At 44.9% G+C, this 24,269-nt stretch overlaps 1 protein-coding gene across 2 annotated transcripts in view; it reads right to left on the bottom strand.

Moving 5' to 3' along the window:
* Window positions 1-24,269, bottom strand: part of RIMS2 (regulating synaptic membrane exocytosis 2) — a 1,859,827-nt gene that overhangs the window by 991,600 nt on the left and 843,958 nt on the right. For both annotated transcript variants that reach the window (XM_086966100.1, XM_086966101.1), the window contains one exon: window positions 18,975-19,900. In XM_086966100.1, coding sequence (XP_086822226.1) covers window positions 18,975-19,900 — 926 coding nt within the window. The remainder of the gene's footprint in view (window positions 1-18,974; window positions 19,901-24,269) is intronic.

Genomic DNA, 24,269 nt, shown 5'->3' with positions numbered 1-24,269 from the left:
CCCCTAGATGGATAATGGGGGGCATCACTTCACCCATTCGATAAACTTGAACATTGCATGCCAGCACGTCAGAATCCTACAGTTGTTCTAATTCTGTATCACTCCATAGGTGGAGCTGCTGAAGGGATAACAGACTTCACCACCAAACTACACTTATTCCAAGTAAAATCCACCCCTAGCTGGAGAGTTTGGGCGATTGATGCTTCTTCAGTGGGGAAGTATAGGGTTGAGAAGTTGCGATCTGTTTAACATGTTTTATTATGTTGTTTATTTTTGTTGTTTCATGGCTCTCCACAACGCAATCACATCTCACAGGCTCATACCACATATCCCGAGTTCACTCACAAGCAATCCTTCACATGGTGGGAACTTATGGGCCTCTTCCAGTACTTCACCAAAATTGATCCACACCTCCATTATGCGTGCATTCATGGTAATGATGCAGAACGTCAATGACCACCTGGATTGCAATAAGAGAGGGGCAGTGATGCACTTCATACACCAACACACCTCAGCAATTCTGATGCTGCAGGAAACACATCTGGAGGGTACTAACTGTCCATTTCTTGCCCAACAGGGTGTTTCACACAGGATATTCTCGGAGCTCAAGAGTGGTATATATACTTCCCCACAAAACCCTGCCCTTGGTCGTGTCCAGAGTCTCTCATGATATGCAAGGATGATTTGTGGAACTCGAGGGATCCCTGGAAGGTGCCCCCTACAATGTTGGTTGTATGTGTACATTTCCCTCACACTGGCTCCGCAATCACAGCTCTTCAGGAACTTGTCCTAGCTCTGCCGCAGGAGGTAACAATTGTTGGGCGACTTCAATGATATCATGACCGACAGACTCACAGAGCCCTACCAGAGCTCCACAGAGGACAGGGAGTGTCCTAGCTGACTTGGCAAATGGCTTGGTTCTCAGCGACATTTGGAGAATATGGTATACTGATTTTCAGGGCTACACACACGTCAGCAGCATACGGTTCATTGTCTTGCAACAATTATTTGCTACTCGACCCCCTGGCCTGCTGCGCACCACTGCCTCTCATATCCTCCTATGAAGGATATCTGACCTCGCGTCAGTTGACGTGCACTTTGGTTCTTCCCTGACGGGACATAGACCCATGTGAGGCTCAATGCTTGGTTCCTGACGGACGAACAATTCACCCTGATATAAAGAACTTAAATCCTTTCTTAATATAAACAAGGACTTGGTGGCACCCCTGGCACACTTTGGGGGACCTGTAAGGTGATCATCCGGGGCATAGACAGTGAAAAACATGTGCAAGTTGTGGAATTAGAGACATCTATACCCTCCCAAGAGTGAAAAGCAAGGGGCCAACTATCTGATTAGTTGCAGTGCTGCTTGGCCATCGAAAGAGCTTTACTGCAACAGTTGTGTTTGGAGGAGGCCCAACGATGCTGGACAGCCTCCATCAGATGCGTTCATGAACGGGGAACAAATCTGGCAAATTGCTCTTTTGGTTGACCACGAAGGCTATGAAATTCAGGGTGGTTCCCTAGCTGATAGATAGATTACTGGTGGATACTAAGAGACCCTTTATGCTGAACAATCCCGCCGGGCATGGAAGAGTGACTCCATTTGTAGCGCTCACATCCCTGTCTCGACTGACTCAGGATGATCATGAAGGACAAGATCAACCAATCACGCTTGAAGAGGTGGGCGAAGCTCTCTTGGATTTAAACATGGGAAAGATCCCCGGCCCGCATAGATTTCCAGTGTACTACTGCAGGCTCCACTCAGAGATCCTCCCCCAGATCCAGGAACTGTTGGCAGAGGACGTTATCAGGGGAAGCTTTCCACTAGAGAAAGATCTGGCAATGTTGGTGCTCCTGCCAAAGCCAGGCCGCTCTAAAGACTGAGGTGCCTCCTACTGCCTTATCTCCCTCATTAACACAGAGGTCAAAATATAGGCCATTCGCCTTCTGAAATTTTTGACCTGCCTGGTCCATCTGGACCAGTGCAGATTCATCCCACACTGGAGTATTACATGAAACTGTATTAGACAAGTTGATCCAGCTCGTTTCCACTCGGGCGGGTCAGCAGCTCTCATGCTCATAAACTTTGAGAAGGCCTTTGATACTTTCATTGGTCCTTTTTGGAAGAGGTATTTGTTAAAATGGGTTGCAGCCCAAATTATCGGGCTTACATTAAGCCCCAAGTTAGAGTCAACAAACCCTGTCTCCCAAATTTCCCATCCATAGGGACACCAGACAGGGTTGCCCCTTCCTCTTTTTGATTTGCCCTGGCCATAGAGCCCCTGGCAATCTGGATATGCTGTGATGCACAAATATGAGACTTTGACTGGCACCTTGCAACGGAATTGCCATTTACTCTGATGATAACCTTTTGTTTTGATCTCAACCCACTTTTACGGAGCCCCGCCTGTGTCAAATCCTGACCTCCTTTGGCTGAGCTTCCGGGCTATGGGTCAACTGGGATAAATATCTCTTTATCCCCCTACGGGTAGACCGACAAGAAGAGACACCCCGGACTCACCATGCGTCACCTTAGCTTCCTTTACCTGGGTGTGCACATGACATAGGTACCTGAACTTACTTTGAACCTGAATCTTCGTCCCTTGATTCTGCAAGTCTGAAAGGATATGACCTGATGGGGTACACTGCCCCTTAATCATATGGGGAGAACTGCCTTGTTTAAAATGATGATACTCTCCCGGTTATTAAATGCACTCCAGAATTTCCCTCCTCATATCCTGAAGAATTTTTAATGCTTTTTGACAAGTGCCAAGTTACTTGTATCAAAAAGTGTTGCTATAAAAACAAACATGTCCCTCTTTAGGCTGTGTGCTAGATGCAGCCTTTGTGTAAAATAGGGATTCTCACAGCAGGTAGCATTGGGGCTGGCTCCAAATTGAAGCACCCACAACATGGGCGCAAGGAAGTGAGATGATGCTTTACTTTCCTGTCATCAGTTTCTCTGAAGTAGTTTTTTTAAAATTTATTTTTTTATTAATTGGTTTATTAAGTTTCATAAATCCAGAAAAGATACATTCCCCAGCAACCAGCAACCCCCCCCCCCCACACCCACACACACCGGTTAAAGTACAAGTTACACATCCGCAGTACCCTCTGCCATGTATACACAGCCATTTAGCCAACAACACAGTACAGGGCAGGCGGCGAACAGTGCATTCAAAACCAAAAAAAAATATTTAAAAAAAACACCTAGGCAAACCACCCCTCCCGGCTATCAACTTACATACACATGAATTGCCAGTCATCACCCCTGGTCGTCGTCCTCGTTCGTGGGTTCTTCCTCCCCCCCACTGAGCTCCTCCTCCCCCTCGCCCTCCCTACTGCTCATGTATGTCTGAAACAATCCCCAGAAATTTTTGGGTCGGCTCCTAGGAGGGAGCAGTTCATTGTAGGCCTCTGACTGAGTGCAACAAAACAGCATGTCCTGCTTCCAAACCTGGACCGTGGGAGTCGGCCCCCCTCAACCAGCTCATAGCTACTTCCCGTTTTGCCATTAGTAGGCCCATGCCAATCAGTTTGCGCGAAAACCTAGGTAAATGTTTAGTGTAGCCAAGAAGTGCAAGCGCAGGGGTCGGGCCATCTCCACCTCTGTAATACTACCAAGCTCCGCAAACACTGCACTCCAAAAGCACTGCACCCTCGGGCACAGCCAAGCGAGATGTAGGAAATCCGCCACCGGCACTTGGCATCGTTCGCACTCAGCCGACACGCGGAGACCATATTTGTGTAAGCGCTCTGGGGAATAATATACCCTATTTAGGAATTTAAAATCAATCAGCCTGAGTTTACCATTGAGGGAGATTCGCCTAGTATTTTTGCAGCAGTACCGCCACATATCGTCATCTATTGGCATTTCCAGGTCTCTCTGCCAGGCCAAGCGCGCCGCAGTGTACTGTGTCTCTCTGTGGCATAAGGCTATCCTATATAAGTTAGTTACTAGTTTCCGCGGGGCTTCAGATTTTAAGACAAAAGTTAGTTCGGGGACCTCCGGTGGTTCCGCAAGGTCTTCACCCAGTTGTTCTAAAAGGGCCCTACACACCCTATAAAAGTGAAAGCGTTGCAGCAGAGTTTCAGTACCCTCAGCACCCCACACCTGCTCCCATGTCTTAGTCCTCTCCTCCTGAAATAGGTCTCCTGCTTTGGTAATATTAAGCTTGTGTAGTACCTCAATCACTCCTCTATCTCTACAGGGGGTTAGCCAATGAGCCCATTCCGCCGGCATACACAGTGTGTACAACAGTGCCCCGCCCTGGTGTTGCAGTAGGCTATGGCACGCATGGTTGATAGATGTTATAGAGTCTAAAATGCCCATTCTGCGGTCCACCGGCAGGAATATTGTTGCAGCTAGAGGCAGCGGGTCCGAAAACAATTTCTCCATTCTCAGGTGTGGGATCTTCAGACTACCATGTACCCAAGTATGTAGGTGCACCCCCTTGGTTACTCTGTAATAGAGTTCTAAATCCGGAGCTCCTAGGCCCCCCATAGTATATGGAAGTGTGAGAGTCCTCCATTTCACCCGCAGCTGTTTGCCCGCCCAAGCAAGCCTTACCATCAGCCAATTCAATCGCTGAAAGAACGCACGGGGCAACACTATGGGAAGGTTAGTAAAAAGAAATAACATCCTCTGTAACACCACCATCTTCATGACTGAGATGCGCTCCAACAGCGACAGCGGCATCTTAGACCACGCTTCCACGTCATCCTCCAATTTACTAATTGCCACACCATAATTCTCCCTAAACACCAGATCAGAGTCCGTGTGCAATTGTATATCCAGATACCTAATGGACTCCGTCGGCCACTGCAGCGGATACTCGACTTCGAACTCCTGCATGACCGGGGTCAGTGGGAAGACCAGGGATTTAGTCCAATTAACCCAGAGATCGGAGAGCGCACCGAAATGCACCACCTCCCGCAGGACAGCCCCAAGATTATGTTCAGGCTCGCGGACATACAACAGCGTGTCGTCCACATACATAGAGACAATAATCTTATAGGAGGGAAACCTATACCTTCCTGCCCATGATATTCTCGCAGGGCACAGGCCAAAGGCTCCGCCACTAAGGCGTTACAGTAGGGGGGACAGCGGGCACCCCTGTTGGGTTCCTCTGCTTATAGGGAAGGGGTCAGTGACCAGGTCACCAAGTTTGATCTTCGCCGTTGGCTTGTCGTAGAGGGCTCCGATCATTTGCATAAATGGCGACCCGAGCCCCATCCTAGTTAAAACCTGTCTCACGAAGGGCCATTCTACCGAATCAAAGGCTTTCTCCATATCGAGAAATACCGCCACCGCCTTAACGTCCTGCCTAACATGCTGCATCACGCCAAATATCGTTCTTATGTTGTATGTAAGGTTCCTCTCAGGGATAAACCCCGCCTGCTCCGGAGCTACAAGCGTCGGGGAAAGTAGGGCCAATCTGGTCGCCAACACCTTGGCATATAACTTCGTGTCTACGTTCAGCAGAGAGAGTGACCTAGCCGAGCCCGGCTTAGGGATTGCCACCAGTATAGCTTCCCTTATCGTTTGCGGCATAGAGCCCGATTCACACAGGTCATCGAACAATGTCTGCAAGTGCGGGATCAGCACATCCTGGAAGGCTTTATAGAATCCCACCGTGAGCCTGTCCGCCCCCGGAGCGCTATTAGCCCCCATGCTCGCCAATGCCTCCCGTATTTCGTCCTTCTCTATAGGGCACATTAGAAATTCCCTATTTGTGGTCGTAAGTGTGGGGAGCTCAATGGGTTCTAGATAATCCAATATTTCACCTCCCAATGCCCCACTCTTGGACGAGTACAGGTCTGCGTAATACTGCTTGAACCTGCATGCAACATCGGCCTCCTCTTTCTCTGAAGTAGTTATCAGGGACAGACAAAAAGGGCAAGCCTGGCCTAAAAACTTCCTCACCTTGTAAAAAACAAACTGCACTTCCAGCATTCAACCCTGCTATCTACCAAACAGCAGTTCTCAGGAAGTTCTAACCAGCAGTCCTTGTAACAAATGCTTCAAGGAATTTCTAAAAGTATCCCTCCTCACTCCAGTATCTGACTCTCCACTGCCTGGTCATTGGAATGCAGGCAATATAATTTCACTGCCTGAGGAAAGCTGAGCTCATCCCCCACCATGTGCCATTGTAAACCAGGAGCACACAAAATGGATCCCACAGGTTTCAGTAGTACGCAAACTCCTGCAAAGTGAGTTCTACTACTACACTTGTACTACAAGTGTACTCCACATGCACTTGACATACACAAAGGATGTCAGCGCAAGGTTATGGCCTTTTTGATAACTGTTGTACTTTACACAATAAGTGTCAGTAAGCCACACATTCACTGGCACATATAAAAGAACGTCTGGTAAACTATATGGGATCACAAAAATGGTAAGGTGCCACTACTGCATTATGCATTAGCTACCACTACTGCATTATGTGCTAAACCTAGGACAGGGACAATAATCCTCTGTCCACACTTGAGGTATGCTTGGAGCGACACTCCAGTCCTGTACCTCAAATTGGCTGTGACAGGCCTAAGCATCTGTGCACACACTTGATTAACATTAGGCCAGGGGCAAAAATAAAAGTCAGGATAACAGATACACATGCAGTTGGGAACTCAGGACTGGGGTAAATACTTATATACTATGAAAGAGACATTCCCACTCCAACAGTGTTTAAGAACCATTCCCCTTGAAAGGCAGGAGAAGTGGGAGTGACCATACTGCTTGGCCTATAAACAGTATCCCAAACCATTTGTTTCCGGAGACTGCACAGAGCAGGGGTCTCTGACCCTTTCTATAATGAGAGAAGTGTTGGTCAATAAATATATAGTCCCCAGCTACTAATGGTTTTGATCACTGGTGCAGTAGTGGCCACGTCAAATACAATCATATATGACAGGAGTTCCCGCGCGCAGCGTTCACGCGCAGCGACCGCGCCCAATCCGCGCCGAAGGTGCGCCAAAGGTAAGCCCGTCTACGCCCGTCCGCGCCTGGACCGCGCCCAGTGCCAGTCCCCCTGCCCCTCGCGCTGCCCAGCCCCACCGCGTTACCTACGATGCTGCCACCCTCCTAGCCCTTAACCCCGGTCGCGCCCCCAACTGCGTCCAAGCCGCTCCTGGTCGCACCCATGGACCGTTCTCCTGCCTCTCCTGCAAATTCATCGGCACCGACAACATCTCCGCTACGACCACAACACAGATTCCCGACCCCAACCACCTAGAATGCATCCTTCTCAACACCCGCTCGGTCCACAGGCACGCCATTGACCTTTGGAACCTACTAGACACCATCTCTCCTGACGTCGCCTTCCTAACGGAAACATGGATGAACGCTTCCTCCGCCCCTGACATCGCCATTGCCATCCCTGATGACTATAAGATCACACGCAAGGACCGCACCGACCATACAGGAGGTGGAATCGCTATCGTCCATAAGAAATCAATCCGCATCTCAACCAGCTCTGACGCCAACCTCGCTAACTCCGAACACCTTCACTTCCAGATCCACATCGACCCCAAGACCACACTCAGAGGCACCCTCCTCTACAGACCACCAGGACCCCGCGCAAAATTTAGTGAAGACATCACGGACTTCATCACCCCACACGCGCTCCCCTCCAAAGACTACATCCTTCTGGGAGACCTCAACTTCCACCTTGAAAAGATCAACGACCGCAACACCGCCACCCTCTTGGACAACCTAGCCAACCTCGGACTTAAACAACTGGTCACTTCCCCCACCCACATCGCAGGTCACACACTCGACCCCATCTTCACCTCCAGCAACCATGTCTCCTTCAGCCACACTACGGATCTCCTCTGGACTGACCACAGCTGCGTTCACTTCACCTACAACAAACCGAAACCCATCATCCACCTCCAACCAACTCTACAAAGAAACTGGAACAAAATCACCACGGAGCAGATCTCCACATCGCTCCTTCAAACCTCCCCAGCCCTCTCTTCTAACGCCAACGAAGCCGCCTCTAACCTCACCCTTTGGCTTTCCAACACCGCCGACACCTTAGCACCACTGAAGAAACGTCAAAGCAAACCTGGCAGCAAAAAGGCCTCATGGTTCAACGATGATCTTAAGAAGTCCAAGAAACTGTGCCGCTCCCTTGAAAAGGCCTGGAAAAAAGACCCATCCACCAGCAACAAGGACGCCTTCAAAAGCGCCATCCGTACTCACCACCAACTGATCCGAAAAGCCAAGAAAACAGCATTCAAGGATCGACTTGACAACAACGCCCACAACAGCAAGGAACTTTTCAACATCGTCAAGGAATTTTCCAACCCCTCGGCCAACTCCAACGACATCACCCCCTCTCAAACCCTCTGCGATTCCCTAGCCTCTTTTTTCCACAACAAGATTGCTGACATCCACAACAGCTTTGACAACCAACCCGGAAGCCAACCCACCCTACCATCAGCTGACCATCTTCCCCCCGTTAACACCCTTAACGCCTGGAACCCTATCTCCACTGAGGACACCATCCGCCTGATGAATTCCATCCACTCTGGATCCCCCACAGACCCATGCCCTCACCACATCTTCAACAAAGCAGACTCCATCATAGCTCCGCACCTCCGAGACGTCATCAACTGCTCCTTCAACTCCGCTACCTTCCCAGAAGATTGGAAACACGCTGAACTCACCGCCCTTCTGAAAAAACCAACAGCAGACCCCACCGAACTCAAAAACTACCGCCCCATCTCGCTTCTTCCATTCCCGGCCAAAGTCATCGAGAAAGCTGTCTACAACCAGCTCGCCGCCTTCCTCGAAGCCAACAATTCACTCGACCCCTCACAATCTGGCTTCCGAGCCAAACACAGCACTGAGACCGCTCTCATCGCAGCAACAGACGACATTCGAACTCTACTGGACAATGGAGATACAGTCGCCCTCATCCTCCTCGACCTTTCTGCAGCCTTCGACACAGTCTGCCACAGCACCCTTTTACAACGCCTCAGAAACATCGGAATCCAAGGAAAGGCACTGGAATGGATCACCTCGTTCCTCTCCGGAAGAACCCAGAGAGTCCGCCTCCCACCATTCAAGTCCGAGGCCTCTGAAATCATCTGCGGCGTACCACAAGGATCCTCACTCAGTCCCACCCTCTTCAACGTATACATGAGCCCCCTCGCGGCCATCGCCCGCCAACACAACCTCAACATCATCTCTTACGCGGATGACACTCAACTGATCCTATCTCTCACCAAGGACCCCAGCACCGCCAAAACTAACCTTCACGAAGGAATGAAAGAAGTCGCCGAATGGATGAAACAAAGCCGACTGAAACTGAACTCAGACAAAACAGAAGTCCTCATCTTAGGTAAATCCCCCTCTGCATGGGACAACTCCTGGTGGCCAGAAGCCCTCGGAAATGCACCCATCTCGACAGACCACGCACGGAACCTTGGCGTCATCCTGGATTCTTCACTCTCAATGAACAGACAAGTCAGCGCCGTATCCTCTTCCTGCTTTAACATTCTTCGCATGCTCAGAAAAACATTTCGCTGGATCCCCACCGAAACAAGGAAAACAGTCACCCATGCTCTGGTCACGAGCCGACTGGACTACGGAAACACCCTCTACGCAGGTACCACCGCTAAACTCCAGAATAAACTACAACGAATCCAAAACGCCTCAGCCAGGCTCATATTAGACATCCCACGCAACGAACACATCTCTGGTCACCTTAAAGATCTCCACTGGCTACCCGTCAATAAGAGGATTACTTTCCGACTGCTCACCCACGCACACAAATCACTCTACGACATCGGACCAGATTGCCTCAACTCTCGACTGTCCTTCTACACCCCCCCCCGCCAACTTCGCTCTTCCAGCCAAGCCTTCGCCACTGTACCTCGCATCAACAAGACCACCATGGGAGGCAGATCCTTCTCTTACCTGGCTTACCTTCGCCTCACCCAGAATCACCTAGCGTTCAGAAAGCAGCTTAAAACGTGGATATTTGACAAATAATCCTCCTCCCCTTCCTAAGCGCCTTGAAACCCTCTGGGTATGTAGTGCGCTATATAAATTTTATGACTTGACTTGACTTGACTAGTAACCACGCTGTCCTTGATTACTAGTAAAGGCCACACAGATGTATGACACAATATCATGTGATAAATATATCATCATGCCAAATCATCATATCCAGAATATTTACTAATACAATATCATAAAGGTACCTATATATACATTTACTATTCTTAAATCCACATTTAAGTACCTTGAAGAAGCATATATCTCAAGATAACTAGATATGAAGTGAAGAATGTAAATAAAATGAACCTATAAATAAATATGTTCATGATATTGTGGTAGCCGATATTATGGATGTAATATTTTGGACAGGCAACATTTAAAACTCAATATTGTAGTAGAACACCAATCTCCCCAACACATAAGTGTAACACAAAATCACTGTGTAGCACAGCACAAAGTTGTAATCCTCACCTCTGCTCACCAAAGTGAGAAAATGTGTTACTGGTTGAGGGGGGTGAAACCCTACTCAAACAGCAACCACAATCCTTGTCAATGTGTGGCACAAGCAAACCCCACATTAACCTATGCTCAACCCTCTGGTAGCTTGGCACAGAGCAGTCAGGCTTAACTTAGAGACACTGCGTAAAGTATTTATGCAGTACTTCAAACAGTAATAAAGCAAACACACAACACAAGAAAAATCCCACATCAATTAAAAAAAATAGAACCGAATTTTCAAGCAGCAGTGTCTGGAAAAAAGCATTATAAATATAAAATGCATTCCATGACTAATAAAATAACAGCCAAATCAGGAAGTGCCCACTGACACAAATGAAATAATAACAGCAATAAATCTCTTCAAATCGGTTTGACTTGTCATTCAAAGAGCAACTTTAAATATGTTTTTGGTTTTTAATCATTTGGGTTTCAAATATCAGCTTCTCAAAATATATGTTTTTCTTTCAATAAGGCCGTTTCCTTCTAGGTTTAACAGCCTCACAGAAACTGTTGCCTTTTTCTGAAAGCAAACATCAATGTTTGTCCCAAAAATCTGTTCAGTTCAGTTCAAAGGCGTTATTTTGATACACCAAATCATAAAAGCATCAAATAATACAAAGAAAGAACATTTTGTACAAATATAAAATTGGCCATTGGTTTTGACATTATTTCTTGGATATCTTTTAAAAAATGCTATCTTAAAATACATGAGTATCAAAAGAGTAAAAAGAGAATTAAAAGTTTAACATTCAAGGTTAATCCTTCGATTAAAAAACAATTAAACATTAGATGCTAGCCTTTTAACTCTAATGGACCATGTCCAGGATACAAATTTCGAGAGGCCACAGACATACAGAGGCGGGGTATCCGATATTAAAATACGGAGTGCTTCACTTAAATGCCTAGTGCCCATAGTTCGACATATGGGTTTAAGCCATGCTTGCCTTGGACGCACATAGGCTGGACAGAAAAACAAAATGTGGGATACAGACTCAACACTTGTTTGACAAAAGGGGCAGAAAGGAGTGGTCTGAGACGGGGCTTCCAGTGGGCAGTTAAGGCACGAACTGGAAGAAACCCAACCCTAAAGCTAAAGTACAGGGCCCTGTCATAAGGTTTCCAAACCAGGTCTAGATAAAGTTCCCGGAACGGGACATCCTTATGCCTAAGGAACTCTTCTGTTAGCCTGCCAAGAGTTGGGTCTGTACTGACTCTATTGGTGACCCAGTTCCAGTACAGGGTCTTTATGGTAGCTTTCGGGGGAGAGGACCGACTATCCCAGGCTTCACTAAGGCCTAGCTTACCGAGGAGATGTTTGACATCTTTAAGCCATTTTATTTTTTTGCCAGCCCACCATTGACATCACCTCCGCTAGCCCCTTAGCGTACTTAGCGAGTTCAGGGACTCGCCACAGTCTGGCCCATAGAAGCAACGGTCGAAGTTTTGCCAAATCATTAATGGGTTTACAACCTAGGTCAAGCAACAGAGGTATCATTGGGGTGCTCTGCGGATGTGACATAATACCCCTCAAAAATTATTCTCAGACCTTGTCAATGAATCTGTGTTAGATGTGACCCAAAGCTCTGCACCATAAAGGGAAGAACTGACACCCTTAGCCTTATAAATATCAATAACAGGTGCAATGGGACGAGTTGTGGCAGATCGCTGTTCCTTATACAGCACCCCGACAACCCTCTTATGGCTAAGCAGCATTTTATTGAGATGGGGGGTCCACTGCATGGTATCCGAAATACGGATACCTAGATAATCAAATATAGTGCCCCTCTCCAGGGATACATTATTAAGTACGGGGAATCGACCAAGTTTTTTCGGAGGATTTAATACTAAAAACTTGGTTTTGTCTGTATTTATAACTAGGCACGTTGGTCACAAAAGGCCTGAAAGTTATCTAGGAGGCCTTGAAGGCCTACCGGGGTCTTTGATATTAGAAGCATGTCATCGGCGAATAAGAGGGAGGGGATTCGCTCCCCCGCCAGGGATGGAGCATCTGATGTTTTTTTAAGTAAGCGCTCAACAACCCCATTCACATATAGTGAGAAAAGGGTTGGAGCAAGAACACATCCCTGGCGGACCTCTCTACCCACCGGTATCTTATTTGTTTTCTGCCCCTCTGTGCCCCACCTCACTTGCGCAAAGGTACCTTCATGTAGTCTCTCTAGAATAGACAAGATGTTAGATGGAATCCCCATGTCTGCCAACACTCTCCATAGCTGTCCTCTGGGCACAAGGTCAAAGGCAGTCTTTAAATCGATAAATGCGAGATAAAGACTGCCTTTGCCTATAACAACCACTTTCCAGTAAATCATCAAGAGCCTAAAAGCCTGCTCAATGGTAGCGGTGCCAGCCCTAAAACCCGCTTGGTAGTCTGAGAGAATCTCATTGTCGCTAACCCATTGGAGAACTCTCTCGAGCAGCACCTTCCCCACAAGCAGCACCTCCCCCGAAAATCAGTTTTCATGCATGGTCACCAAATATCAGCTTTTGATTTCCCTAGTACAAATGCAAAACATCGACAGATTCTGCCCACCATAATGTCAAAGACATCTGCCTTGTGCCACGGATGCCCACCATTGTGTTAAGGCCACAATTGAGCCATGACTACCAACCATAATGCTAAGAACGACCACATAGGATTAGTCATGGACAATATTAGTCCAGGGACAGCCATGATTATGAGATAGATAGCCACAATTAGGCCAAGCTTATGACAATATGGCAAGAATAGCTGCCACTATGCCTTGATTGGTCCAAGGAAGGGCAACATAACTTAAAATGTACAATTATTATGCCAGAGCCAACATTATGTCAGGAATAGTCATAATGTGCCAGATATTAGTCGCTTATAATAGGGGCACATATAAATTTGGTGTAACTAACACTAGGAATGGCTTCCATTGTGAGACAGCGTCATTGAAGGTGGACACAAAAGCAGCCACATACACAGCCCATACAGAATTGTGCACATATATGTATATATGCACAGAGAAAAATGTAAACAAATACACATGCATGCACAACCCACTCCCACCGTCTGAAACAAGCAAGGATGTTACTTGTCTCCACTTTCAATCCAACCTCTGCTCTCCTTGACTCCAGGGCTGCTAATGAACGGTCTCTGGAAGTCCCACACACACTAGTTACTTCACTCTGGTTATTGCTGGCACTTCTTTTGTGGCACAGTTTTCTTCACAGTTACTGTATGATTGCTAGAGTGGAGCTTGCAATAATCTCTATGTGACATTGCTACGTTGAGAGTGGAGACAGGTGGTCATGTTGCAGGTACCATAGGCTGGAACAGTGTGTTTTTGGCTCTGCCATTGGTTTGGCTGGCTGCCGCCCCAAGGAAAATTAGATGTTAAGCACTACCATCTTCAAAATGGAAAAACCTTCTGTACTACATACTGTGCTGGGCTGCACTTTAAGGACCTAATTCCAGGTTATTGGCGAACTACTAGTAGGTCCAGAGCTACCAGTTGTAGACCCTTGCCACAGAGCTTTAGAATTAAAGAAGACTCTTTTAGGCTTGGTGCTTAACATGTTAAACTCCAGCTTCAAATATCACACCGAAACAGTACTTCCTGGATAATTATCATGCCTATTCCCAAAGGTCCATTTCTATATATGGAACTAGAACAGTACCAGCAGCAAAACAGCACGCCCATGCACACAGAAATTTAGATAATAAATAACACTATATAGGATTTTCAGAATATAGATCTCAATACAATATTAAAGCATACTTTCATACCAAGTAAAGGGGATTCATCATACACGTTAGAATTTTAACATGAAACCTAGGCAACCCTGTATCTCCATCAATGGCTAAACTCACTGGTATTGCATAACTGATAGCATGACATTGGCAGGGCACTGCACCAGACCAAGCACATTGAGAAACTAAGGTCAGCATCTATTGGACCTACACACGTAAAGAATTGCAACCTGACTTGGCTATGTCAACGCCCGCAATAAAAAAACTTCCATAAATAAACCTCCCCACCCTTCACTTAAATGATGCTTTCTACATCATATATGGACTAAATATTGAAGTCTAAAGATGTGACTGTGCCATGTTCATTTGCAGACTCCTCGTGTAAATTCCAAAAAAACAAGAACCCACTCCAAATGTAAATGTAGTGCGCACAAATGGGTCATTCTGAACTCCCATACCTACTTCCCTTGAATGAAAAAACATGCTGCAAGACATCTAAATTATATCAAGCATATACCTGTCTGAAATGAAACAGAGCGTTTTTCATTTTCACACACTCAAGTACACACTCCTTCCACCTACTCTCTCGTGTACAACTACCAGTGAGCCCCTTTCCTTAGAAAGTGATATAATTTCTCATACAAAATTTGCCCTGGATGCAGCCTGTTAAATATGAAGGCCATATGACAGAACACCCCTTCTGAAGAATTCCTGGTGTTGTGCAGTACTAGCAGCCAAGTTCACCTTTGCTCCCTAAAATATAGTTCTCTAAATCCTCCAAAATATTTAAGGGAAACGTTTTGGGCATGAGCAGCTGGATGAGGGGTTAAGTGCAACCACAAAAATCCTGTCAGCTACCACATCTGAAGAACAGAACAACTAATGACAAGTAAGATTTTATTTTAAAGAATTACAAGCTTTGTCCCTCAAAGCTAGAGTAAGATACTGCAAGCAGCGGTATAGGAATACTGAATTATGAATCACTTTCCGACACCTTTTAAGAGTTCTACGGTTGTAAGGCTTATTGTATCACAGTGGCCAAAATCTGCTGAATTTATAGCCATAAATATCAGACTCTGGGGTAGCATGCCTACCTATCCTACAGGTCCATCAGCTGACCAGACACGATGCCTCGCTTCTTCAGGAACCTAGAGCATAGAACCTCAGCAATGTGGAACATTTATCCACTTAATTAATTGATTTCTAATTGATCTCGGAAGTCCTCTATGCTAAACTATAATGGATTAATGGATACAAATGCCAGCTATCCTTGGATAATGCACTCACATTGGAATAATGCAACAGAATGGAATGATGATTTCACATACTTGCCAAATAACTTAAAGAGTGTCAAGCCTGAGAATAATTTGAGAAGAAAAATCAACAGCTTTGCTTTTGGGTGCGATCTGAATATTAACATTTGGTCCAGCAACTTTAGTGACTTTCGTCATCTCAACTGCAATGAAAATATTTGTGTCTGAACAGAACAGTTAAGTGCTTAGAACCTAAAAATGTCACAACAGTGGAACTCCTCTGGTGGGAATCGGTAGGAGAGGGGCCTGCTGCGACCGGTCGCAGCACACCCCTGTCTGTAGCGGGTTAGGGAAGAACCCTATGATGAAGCATGCCACCTAGGGTTAACCCTGGTGAGTGAGGGTTATTTAAAAGAACAAAAATATTTCTTTCCCATTACGAGGTTGACACAATATTCCTTAGTCTAAAGAGTGACTCATCTTGATTATTTCACAGCTGCAGTTTAACATTAAAAAATAACACAGATCCCGCTGTAGTTATTAGCAGGTGGACTTCCACTCTAGAAACCAGAACAGGCTGGACATTTTCATTTGTTTAACAGTTCTGAGTCTCAATATCTTTACTCTGAGAGACTGAGCTTAGTCCTAAAACGAATCTTATACTTGTTGTCTCTAACCAACAAATGCACAGTGCTTCAGCCATTACTATTTTCACTGGACACTAGTGCCAAGGAATTGACTGCCAGTGAATGGACTGAAAGTAACAGTCCTTCTTACAAGTCTAGATTCCGGGAGATGTTTAACTGCCCGATTTAGAACATTGTCTTCAAAGAAAATGCTTCTTTGACAGCTATTGAAAAACTTAACAAATATGCAGCTAAATGCATTCAAAAAGACCTTACACACAGCTAAGCTTCAATTACTAGCACTGGTTCAATGGATTTTGTTATGGACCTATCAAATGAAAACTGAGGGGTGTGGAGATTTTCTAATTATTTTTGTGTCCTGCCAGTTGACCTTAGTTTTTTTGCATTAGGTCTGTGTTTCTGGGGCATGCAAACGAATATCTCAATTTATCACGGATTCGTTTTTTTCTGTGCCCAATTTGTAAAATAATAAGTAACGGGCCCAACATTTTTGTCAGAAGCCTGTGGCCAGCACTGTAGACTGTTGTGGTGTTAAATACCAATGCTGTTTAGTCTTGAATCCACCTCATACATCTACTATACTACAAATTCTGCCCCTTTATTTCACTCTTACAGGCTCCTTTTCTGCTCTGCTCTCTCCCGTTTGACATTGTTTTTCCGTAGTTACCTACCGCCTTTTTCAAATTGTCTGCCTTTCTCTTTCTTGTCCTGAGTCAACGTCTGATGATTAAAAATAAGTGTCAGTCCCCAAAAATGAGTGCTGGTGGGCTCAACCTTCAACCACTGATTCAAATTAAGCACTGAGAATTCGAGGGATTTGCAGATTCACAAATGTTGTTTTACAGCCACTTCACAGAACTGTTGGTAACTTTTCTCCTTGTATCCCAGGTTTTGACTCTTCCTCCTATGTGCAATGTTAGTAAACTAGTCCTTGCAATGCAAGTCCTATGCTTTGATTTAGATCCGCCCTGGTCTTAGAAGAGGCCTTCCACTGAGATACTTCCTTCCGTTTACTTTAGTAAACATATGAGGAGCACAAAATAAGCAATACATATATATGTGTATGTGTGTCTATATATACGAATATGGTGTTACAGATTGGTACTAATTTTGGAATTCTCGAAAGGCAGGACAAGGGCAGAATAGGTGTACACAATAACTGAATTATTAACATACTCTTATCAAAAAATAACTGTATTGCTAAGCTCCCAATCACACCTTGTTAAGGCTATAGGTCACAGCATTCAAATGCTCTGATGGAAAGTCATTTCCTCTTGCTGATTACCCCTTAAATAGTTACACTATGAAAGCTTGCCCTCTTTGGCACGTTTTTCGAATACTAAATAAACATATTAAATGCTTTTATTTCTCCTTCAAATGAAAAGGAAAAGGAAAACCAGCCCTTTCTTTATTTGTAATATCTCTTTTACAATATTCTCTAGTTATTATTTTCTTTACACTGTGATCAAAAAACTGGTATTCTGAATGTGTATATCATAGAATACATTTTTAAATCCACTGACTCAAGTCATTCCCTAAAACCGGCATTTTTTGTAGCCACATCAGTCTGCCTTGTAATATCTAGTCGTGTACTACTCTACTACAGATCCTATTCAGATTTAATATGTTATTATTTGCCAACAACTCTATGCATAGGGTTCACAGTTGGACAGAACATACCAATGCTAAGCTACCTCACTCAGCTAGGGCTTATCATGTTTTATGCAAGGAAACTGGGCCAGGCTTTTGAGCACCTCTTGAGAGTCGATGAAATAAGAGCACAGTTCATTATTTTTTAAAAGCACCCTTCAAATCTAGTCTTTGAGTTCGGGGTATTTACATTTTTTACAATATAACAATTTTTGTTGAAAGTGTAAGATTCTGGTGCAATTACAAAAAAAAAGTTCCCCAAAAAAGTTGGGGAAAAAATTATTGAACAGATATTCTCATCTTCTTAGCATTAAATATGGGAGCTCGATTTGGAGTGTACTGCAGGAAGGTTTTGAAAACCAACAATCAAAAGGCTTCAGGTATCAAGGCTTAGCAGTCAGTGTAGAACTAGTTCATGAAACCAGCTACTGGCTCCGTCCGAAAAAAACTGTAATATGCTCCCTTTGTTCAAAATATATCAAGTTTTTCATTTCCGATACTAATTTATCAAGGATGTTACCAGTGAAAATTTTGCATAGTTGGAAAGTCTGTAATTTGTTTGTGTGATCTTAAGTCTGCATGTCTTTCTCATACCTGCAACAAAACCTAGCTAGGAATAAGCTGCCCTGAAACCAAGAGCAATGTTGTTTTGCGCAGTCCTATAATTCACAGCTGCCTGTGGTCTTTAATTGGACATTGATTCCTTTGTGAGGATTCACTGGCCCATGATCCACGACCAACATCCCTTCTGAAATGAACAACGGGCGGCCTGAATTCAGAAGCTGCAAGAAATAGAATGTCACTTCAACATTGTTAGTTGACAAATCATCATAGCAAACATGGAAATTGGTCTGTGAAGAAACAACACAACGTGCAAAAGGGTGTTCACTTTGTTTGTTGTGATTCTTTAACATATACCTACCGCTCTCCTCCACCTCCAATGTAATGAATTTCAGAATCCATCATACCCATATAGTACATAGGAAGAGTGTACAAATTTATAGGTAAAGGGACAAAAAGATCTGATGACGTTTTAAACAATATTGTGTTAGTGAAACAGGATAAAAGCAGGTCTGGAAGCCACACCGATAAAACATGAGAAACACAAGATTTTAAGTTCAGGGCAATAAAATAGGAGAAGAAGAAAATGGAAGTCTATTGCTTATCACGCTTACCTTTTTCACTGACGCTTTCACTTTCAATCTCCTGATCATCACAACTTGTGTATTCTGGTGTTGAAGCCAACTCTTCCTCAGAGCTGCTCAATGAAAGCTGTCGCATTTTACCTCCTTTTTTTGTTTTGTATGGCTTTGGTGGTGGAGGCCTAACTGATTCTGACTGGTCCGAGCTAAGTGAATCATTCCTCAACATGGTTTCCATTTTTTCCCTTTTTGTTTTCCTAACAGCAGAACTGGGATCTAAATGGTGTTGGTTCCTTAATGAATCTGTCCGCCTCATATCAGGTCTATCATTAGGAATAGGACTATTTCGTGGGGTTGGGGGACTATGGTTTGCGGTCCTCTGCCAATTGGGACTCGATTCCTGAACCTCTCGAGTCCTCTCCATTGAAAAAGAACGCTGGCTTTCCATGGCAGCCCGTCGCTCTGATGCAGACCTTTGCCTCGACGGTCGATCCATTCTCAACATTGATATCCGTGCATCATCCAGTTCCGTGTGGGCCAGTGAGACATCACTATGCCTTCGTTCATGACGAGCCCTGGAGAATTTTGCAAGCATGAGCATTTGTTCCTCGTAGGGTTGGGGCTTGACTGGGTAAGGAGCCAAATTTGGGTCGCTCCTATACCGCGCCTGGTATTCCTCCTCCCGTCGTTGCCTCTCATACTCTTCTCTGTCCTGCACATCATCCTCATCTACTGGATACTCAGTAGAGCGCCTGCGACTTCTCCTATTGGAGTCTCTGTAGTCAACATGCTCAGGGTCTTCATAGAACTGAGGCCCACGCTGAGATCTCCGGTCACAGTAATCAGAGGGTGACCTAGGCATTGCGCTGTCTGGTGTAGCATACTGCGAGTTTTCCCCTCTTTCGTCCTGCTGGTCGTGTCTTCTGTTCTGGTCTCGGGATATTGACGGGCTTCTTTTCCTAAGTCATCAACAAAAACAAGAGGTAAGAGAAGAACTCAGTCAATACTGCCAATAGTGTTAAGGCATCTGTTATACAAAACTGATTAGGAGTTACTGCAACAAGCTGATTCAGGAATCACTCTGGCGTGACTCCTTTCTCCCTGCAAATGTGTTTCAGTCATCACTTTGAGAAGAGCATATTTAAAAGCAAGCATTAAACAAAGACCTTCCTTTCAAAAGATCACACTGGAAAAAGCATCGCAAAGAACTACTTTGCTCGGCCAAAACTGCAATATGCTCTGTGGCACGGGTACTTCACTAAAGATTGCACTTTCACCTCTGATGCGTGTGAACATCCAGCTACAAAATATTCGAACATATCATTTCCACTACTGTAAGAAGTACTTCCCCCTTCTTTCTGAAGAAAACCAAACGCACTGGCTCGAGGGCGTAGCTATTGGCAGGCTCAGTACTGCAAACCTTTTACTACTCTCGTTTGGAAGCAGGTAGCATGAGGAGCTGGAGGCAGCAAGTATCCCCTAGCAAAGCACAGGAATACTACTGATTTTCGCCCACTCGTAGTTGTCATTTTCACAGCCCACCCGCTCTTAGCAACATCTTTACCTTGGCATGCATACCTCTTCCCACTCGCATCAAGCAGAAGTATTTCCACAGTGCTTTTTAATATTTCAGTTTTCTTTTTTCCAAACTTTGCTCACAAATATTATTTCATCTTATGTGTTGGATTCACACGCCACATAGGCAGTGGTGACGTAGGCCTGTGACGCAGAGCACTGTCCAGCCATGGCATGCAGAGTCATATAAGCACTTTGTGAGGCCTTACAGGAGTGTTTTGAGCTCGTGGCATCCTATATTTCATCTTACGCTACTGCGTACAAATCTTTATAAATGTACTCCGTCGCACACAATAGCATCTTTAAAATGATTCCCCACAGTTCAGTGGTTAATTGCATTTGCTTCTTACCGCAGCCTTGGTGATGCCATGTAACTACAGGCTAATAGCAGGCAGTCTTCACTAATAACAACTATTCCTTCATTGTAAGAGGTTCACGATATAGAATGCACAATCAAACATGTAATTACAGGGAGGGCAGAGGAGATTAGTCTCAAGCATTTATTTACTAATCGGGCTCCCCCTGTATTAATCATTTTGTTGTACCCTGGTGTTTACACTTTGAAACCCACAATTATCAAACTAGCGTGTGTTTGCTTATAAATATGCACAGTGATCGCATTATAAATCAAGCCTATGGTAAAAAAAAGGGAAAAATTATAATGATAAATAGTTGTGTCCTAACATTCTGTTAAATGTTACTGATGGATGAAGCTTCTCTTTCAACTAAGCAGACGATGGTCCAGGAGGCCATCACTGCCCTCGATGACACACATGTTGTGTATTGCGCAATATAATTTTCTATGTCACCTAAGTGACTGTTGCTTTCGTATACCTTTACTACAGACAGAAGCGGATATAAGGAGAGTACTAATATCCTGAGAGCAGTTATATGTATGTCAAATTGCGACTAATATAAAACATCAGGCATTCCCTGAGGTCACAACCGAAAAATCATTGCGCTTATGGGCTCTATAATAAAGTACAGCTAAGAGAGGGCTGTGGCCAACCGCTGGAGCAGTTGGATGTGGAGGAGAGCTGCCTCATAACAGAAACACTTCTTTTATACTCAAAATGTCAACCAAATAGTGTACTAAGAACTACTAGAACACTGAGACTTCGGCTCAGGCTTTTAACGCTGGAGTAGGCCTTTAATGGACGATAGAGCACGCTCCGGCGGGCTACAACGCTATAATATTAAATTATATTATGCAAATAAATACTGACTACCCATGTAATTTTCCAACGATAAAGAGTGCAAATGCTGCCGAAGATGCCCCCTACTTCCTGAAGGAGGTACATGAAATACACTGCCATCACAGCTGAACAAGTGGAACTGCAGCACATTACAAAAGTGTGGTGAAAAAGGATCCCTTAATCACAGCACTATATATCCCACTTACAGTTAGGGTACCTGACTTCTCATCAGAGCCAGCGGACAGAAAGCTAACTAGGACCAGAGGGTTAACATAGCGATGACCGTTTCAGAAGCCGTCGCAAGTGTAGTTCTCGTTCCTGGTCTCCTGGTGCTGACCACGATTAGAATTTAGTATGAGCGGAGGAGTTTCCCTCCTACCCCTCCTGAGGTCTATTTTCAGCTGTAATATTTTGGTCGTCTGTATGTGAGGAATTCCTCACCTGCTGTATATGCTCACACAACAAGAGGTGTGAGCGTCTGCCAGCTGGGCGTGGGCTCCTGTTGCTGAATGCAAGGAGGGAAAATTAGCAGCGCTAGAACAAGCCGCGGAAAGCGAGTCATCATTTCCAATGGCAAGTGTGGAATATAGCCAGGGCCACTGGAATTATGCGGCAGGGGAGGGCAGAATTATGCAACAGGGTTGAGTATATTATGCAGCAAGAAAAGTCAAATTATGCAGCATATTGTGGCACATTTTGTAATAGTATTACTTCATTATTTCATCATTTTTAAACTTGGTGACACTCTTTATTTTTTATTATAAGTCATTGACCCAGAGCAAGTATGGGAAAGATAGAAAATGAGGAATCAATGAAGAGAAACATAAAAAAAACAGTGACAAAGGAAAAGCAAGGAGAAAAAAAGTATCTGCATGAGGGAAATTCTGGAACAGGGAGTGAATGATGGTGGATGAAAAATGCATGGGTTGGAATTAGGACAAGACACCCTTGGTATTTAGTAACCCTGACATTCAGCAGTGATGCGGGCAGGCTTAAGAAAAAAAAAAACTTTGGGCCTCTGCACATATTCTTTTATAAATTAAGCGCTGCTTTTGGGGGTTCAGACTCTGAGTTCCAGACCTGATGGTGTGGTGCAGCACCTACAATGGCAAATGCCACAAGCTGGAAGGAGGCGAGTCATTCAGATTGCCACTAGTCAAATATTAAGGGAATTTAGTGGTGAAGTAAATGAGTGGAAAGAAACATAAGAGCAGAAATCAAACACTTCTTTAAGGGCAGCTTCAGAGGCAATGAGAGTTGATTTGGTGATTGGGCTGACTCTTTGTATATTGATAGCCTACATGAACAATAGTATAGCAACCCATTGTGGAGCTGGGTCTGAAAAAATAACTTCAGGGTTATATCAGTACATAGTAAAAGGAACATATCCTAGACAAAGATGGTAGATAGCTTAAAAAAGGAGGCGGCACAGGGGTGTGGGGAGATTGCTCAAATACCCTGACGCAACAGTAGTGCTGTACAAGTGGATTTAGCAGTGGTCCACGGGGTGTAAATGCCAATTATCAAAAGAATACATTGACACAGTAAGGGGGGTGGGGTCAAATTCTTTGACATTCCAAGTGCACCCAGTTAATATAGAGTCACCAGGATGGGCCAGCAGAAATTGACCTTCTCAAGTTTGTGTAAAGAGTCCTATTTGCGTTGAAAAGGACTGTGAGATGCAGGGAGAGCGTCAGAGGAAGCTGTCAGCAAAGAGCCACCTGGCATCACAGGTGGGTGTTGCTGGAGCTTCACGTTGGCAGTCCCGCGGGCAGTCAATGCTGCAGTGAGACGAGCTGGGCTGACAGAGCTTTGCACTGTTTTGTGGTGTGAGAGGCAAGGTCTCTGTGTGAACAGGTCTGTTTGTGGTCATGTACAGCTCAAAAGCTTCATTTAATTGCCCATGAGCTATAACAAGGGTCTAGGTCTAGGACCTGAGGTCCTTGGGTGTCAGGAACTAATTGCTGCTGAGTCCAGTGGCTGGTGCAGGATGTTGGTGAGCTTTTTATGTCCCTGAGGCTCAGCTTAGAAGGCCAGCAGACTAGCCCTTGGAGTCACTCTGGGGTCCTGGTTACAAGAAGAAGCTGCAAGTCCCGTTCTTCTTCCCCAGCCAAGAGGGCAGCAGACAGCAGGTCAGCACAACAGGGTAGCAGTTTCTTTGGAGAGGCAGTTCAGCAGAGTGGCAGCTACATCCAGTCATGTGCCCAAGATAGGCTGCAGGCACTAAATCATTATGACATGAATAGACCCACTTCTTGAAAGTGGCATTTTCAGAATTGCAATTTAAAAACTGACTTCACCATAGGTTAGGATTTTATATTGTAATGCCAGGGACCACAAACATGAACTAGTTATCTATGTCCATTTGGAAATTACACTTAAAAATGTTATAAGGTAATTCCAATGTTATCCTACAGGTGAGCTAGGCATTGCAGTAGTGAAAAATGAATGTAAGAATTTTTCACTACCAGAACAGGTAAACTTAGAAGTACATGCCCTACTTTATAAATAGATTGCACCCTGCCCTTTGCGCTGTCTAGGATCTACCTTAGGGGTG

The sequence above is a fragment of the Lissotriton vulgaris genome, chromosome 4_1, assembly GCF_964263255.1.
Source record: "Lissotriton vulgaris chromosome 4_1, aLisVul1.2, whole genome shotgun sequence".
NCBI classification, from domain to species: Eukaryota; Metazoa; Chordata; class Amphibia; order Caudata; family Salamandridae; genus Lissotriton; species Lissotriton vulgaris.
This window is presented reverse-complemented; position numbering and strand designations above follow the sequence as displayed.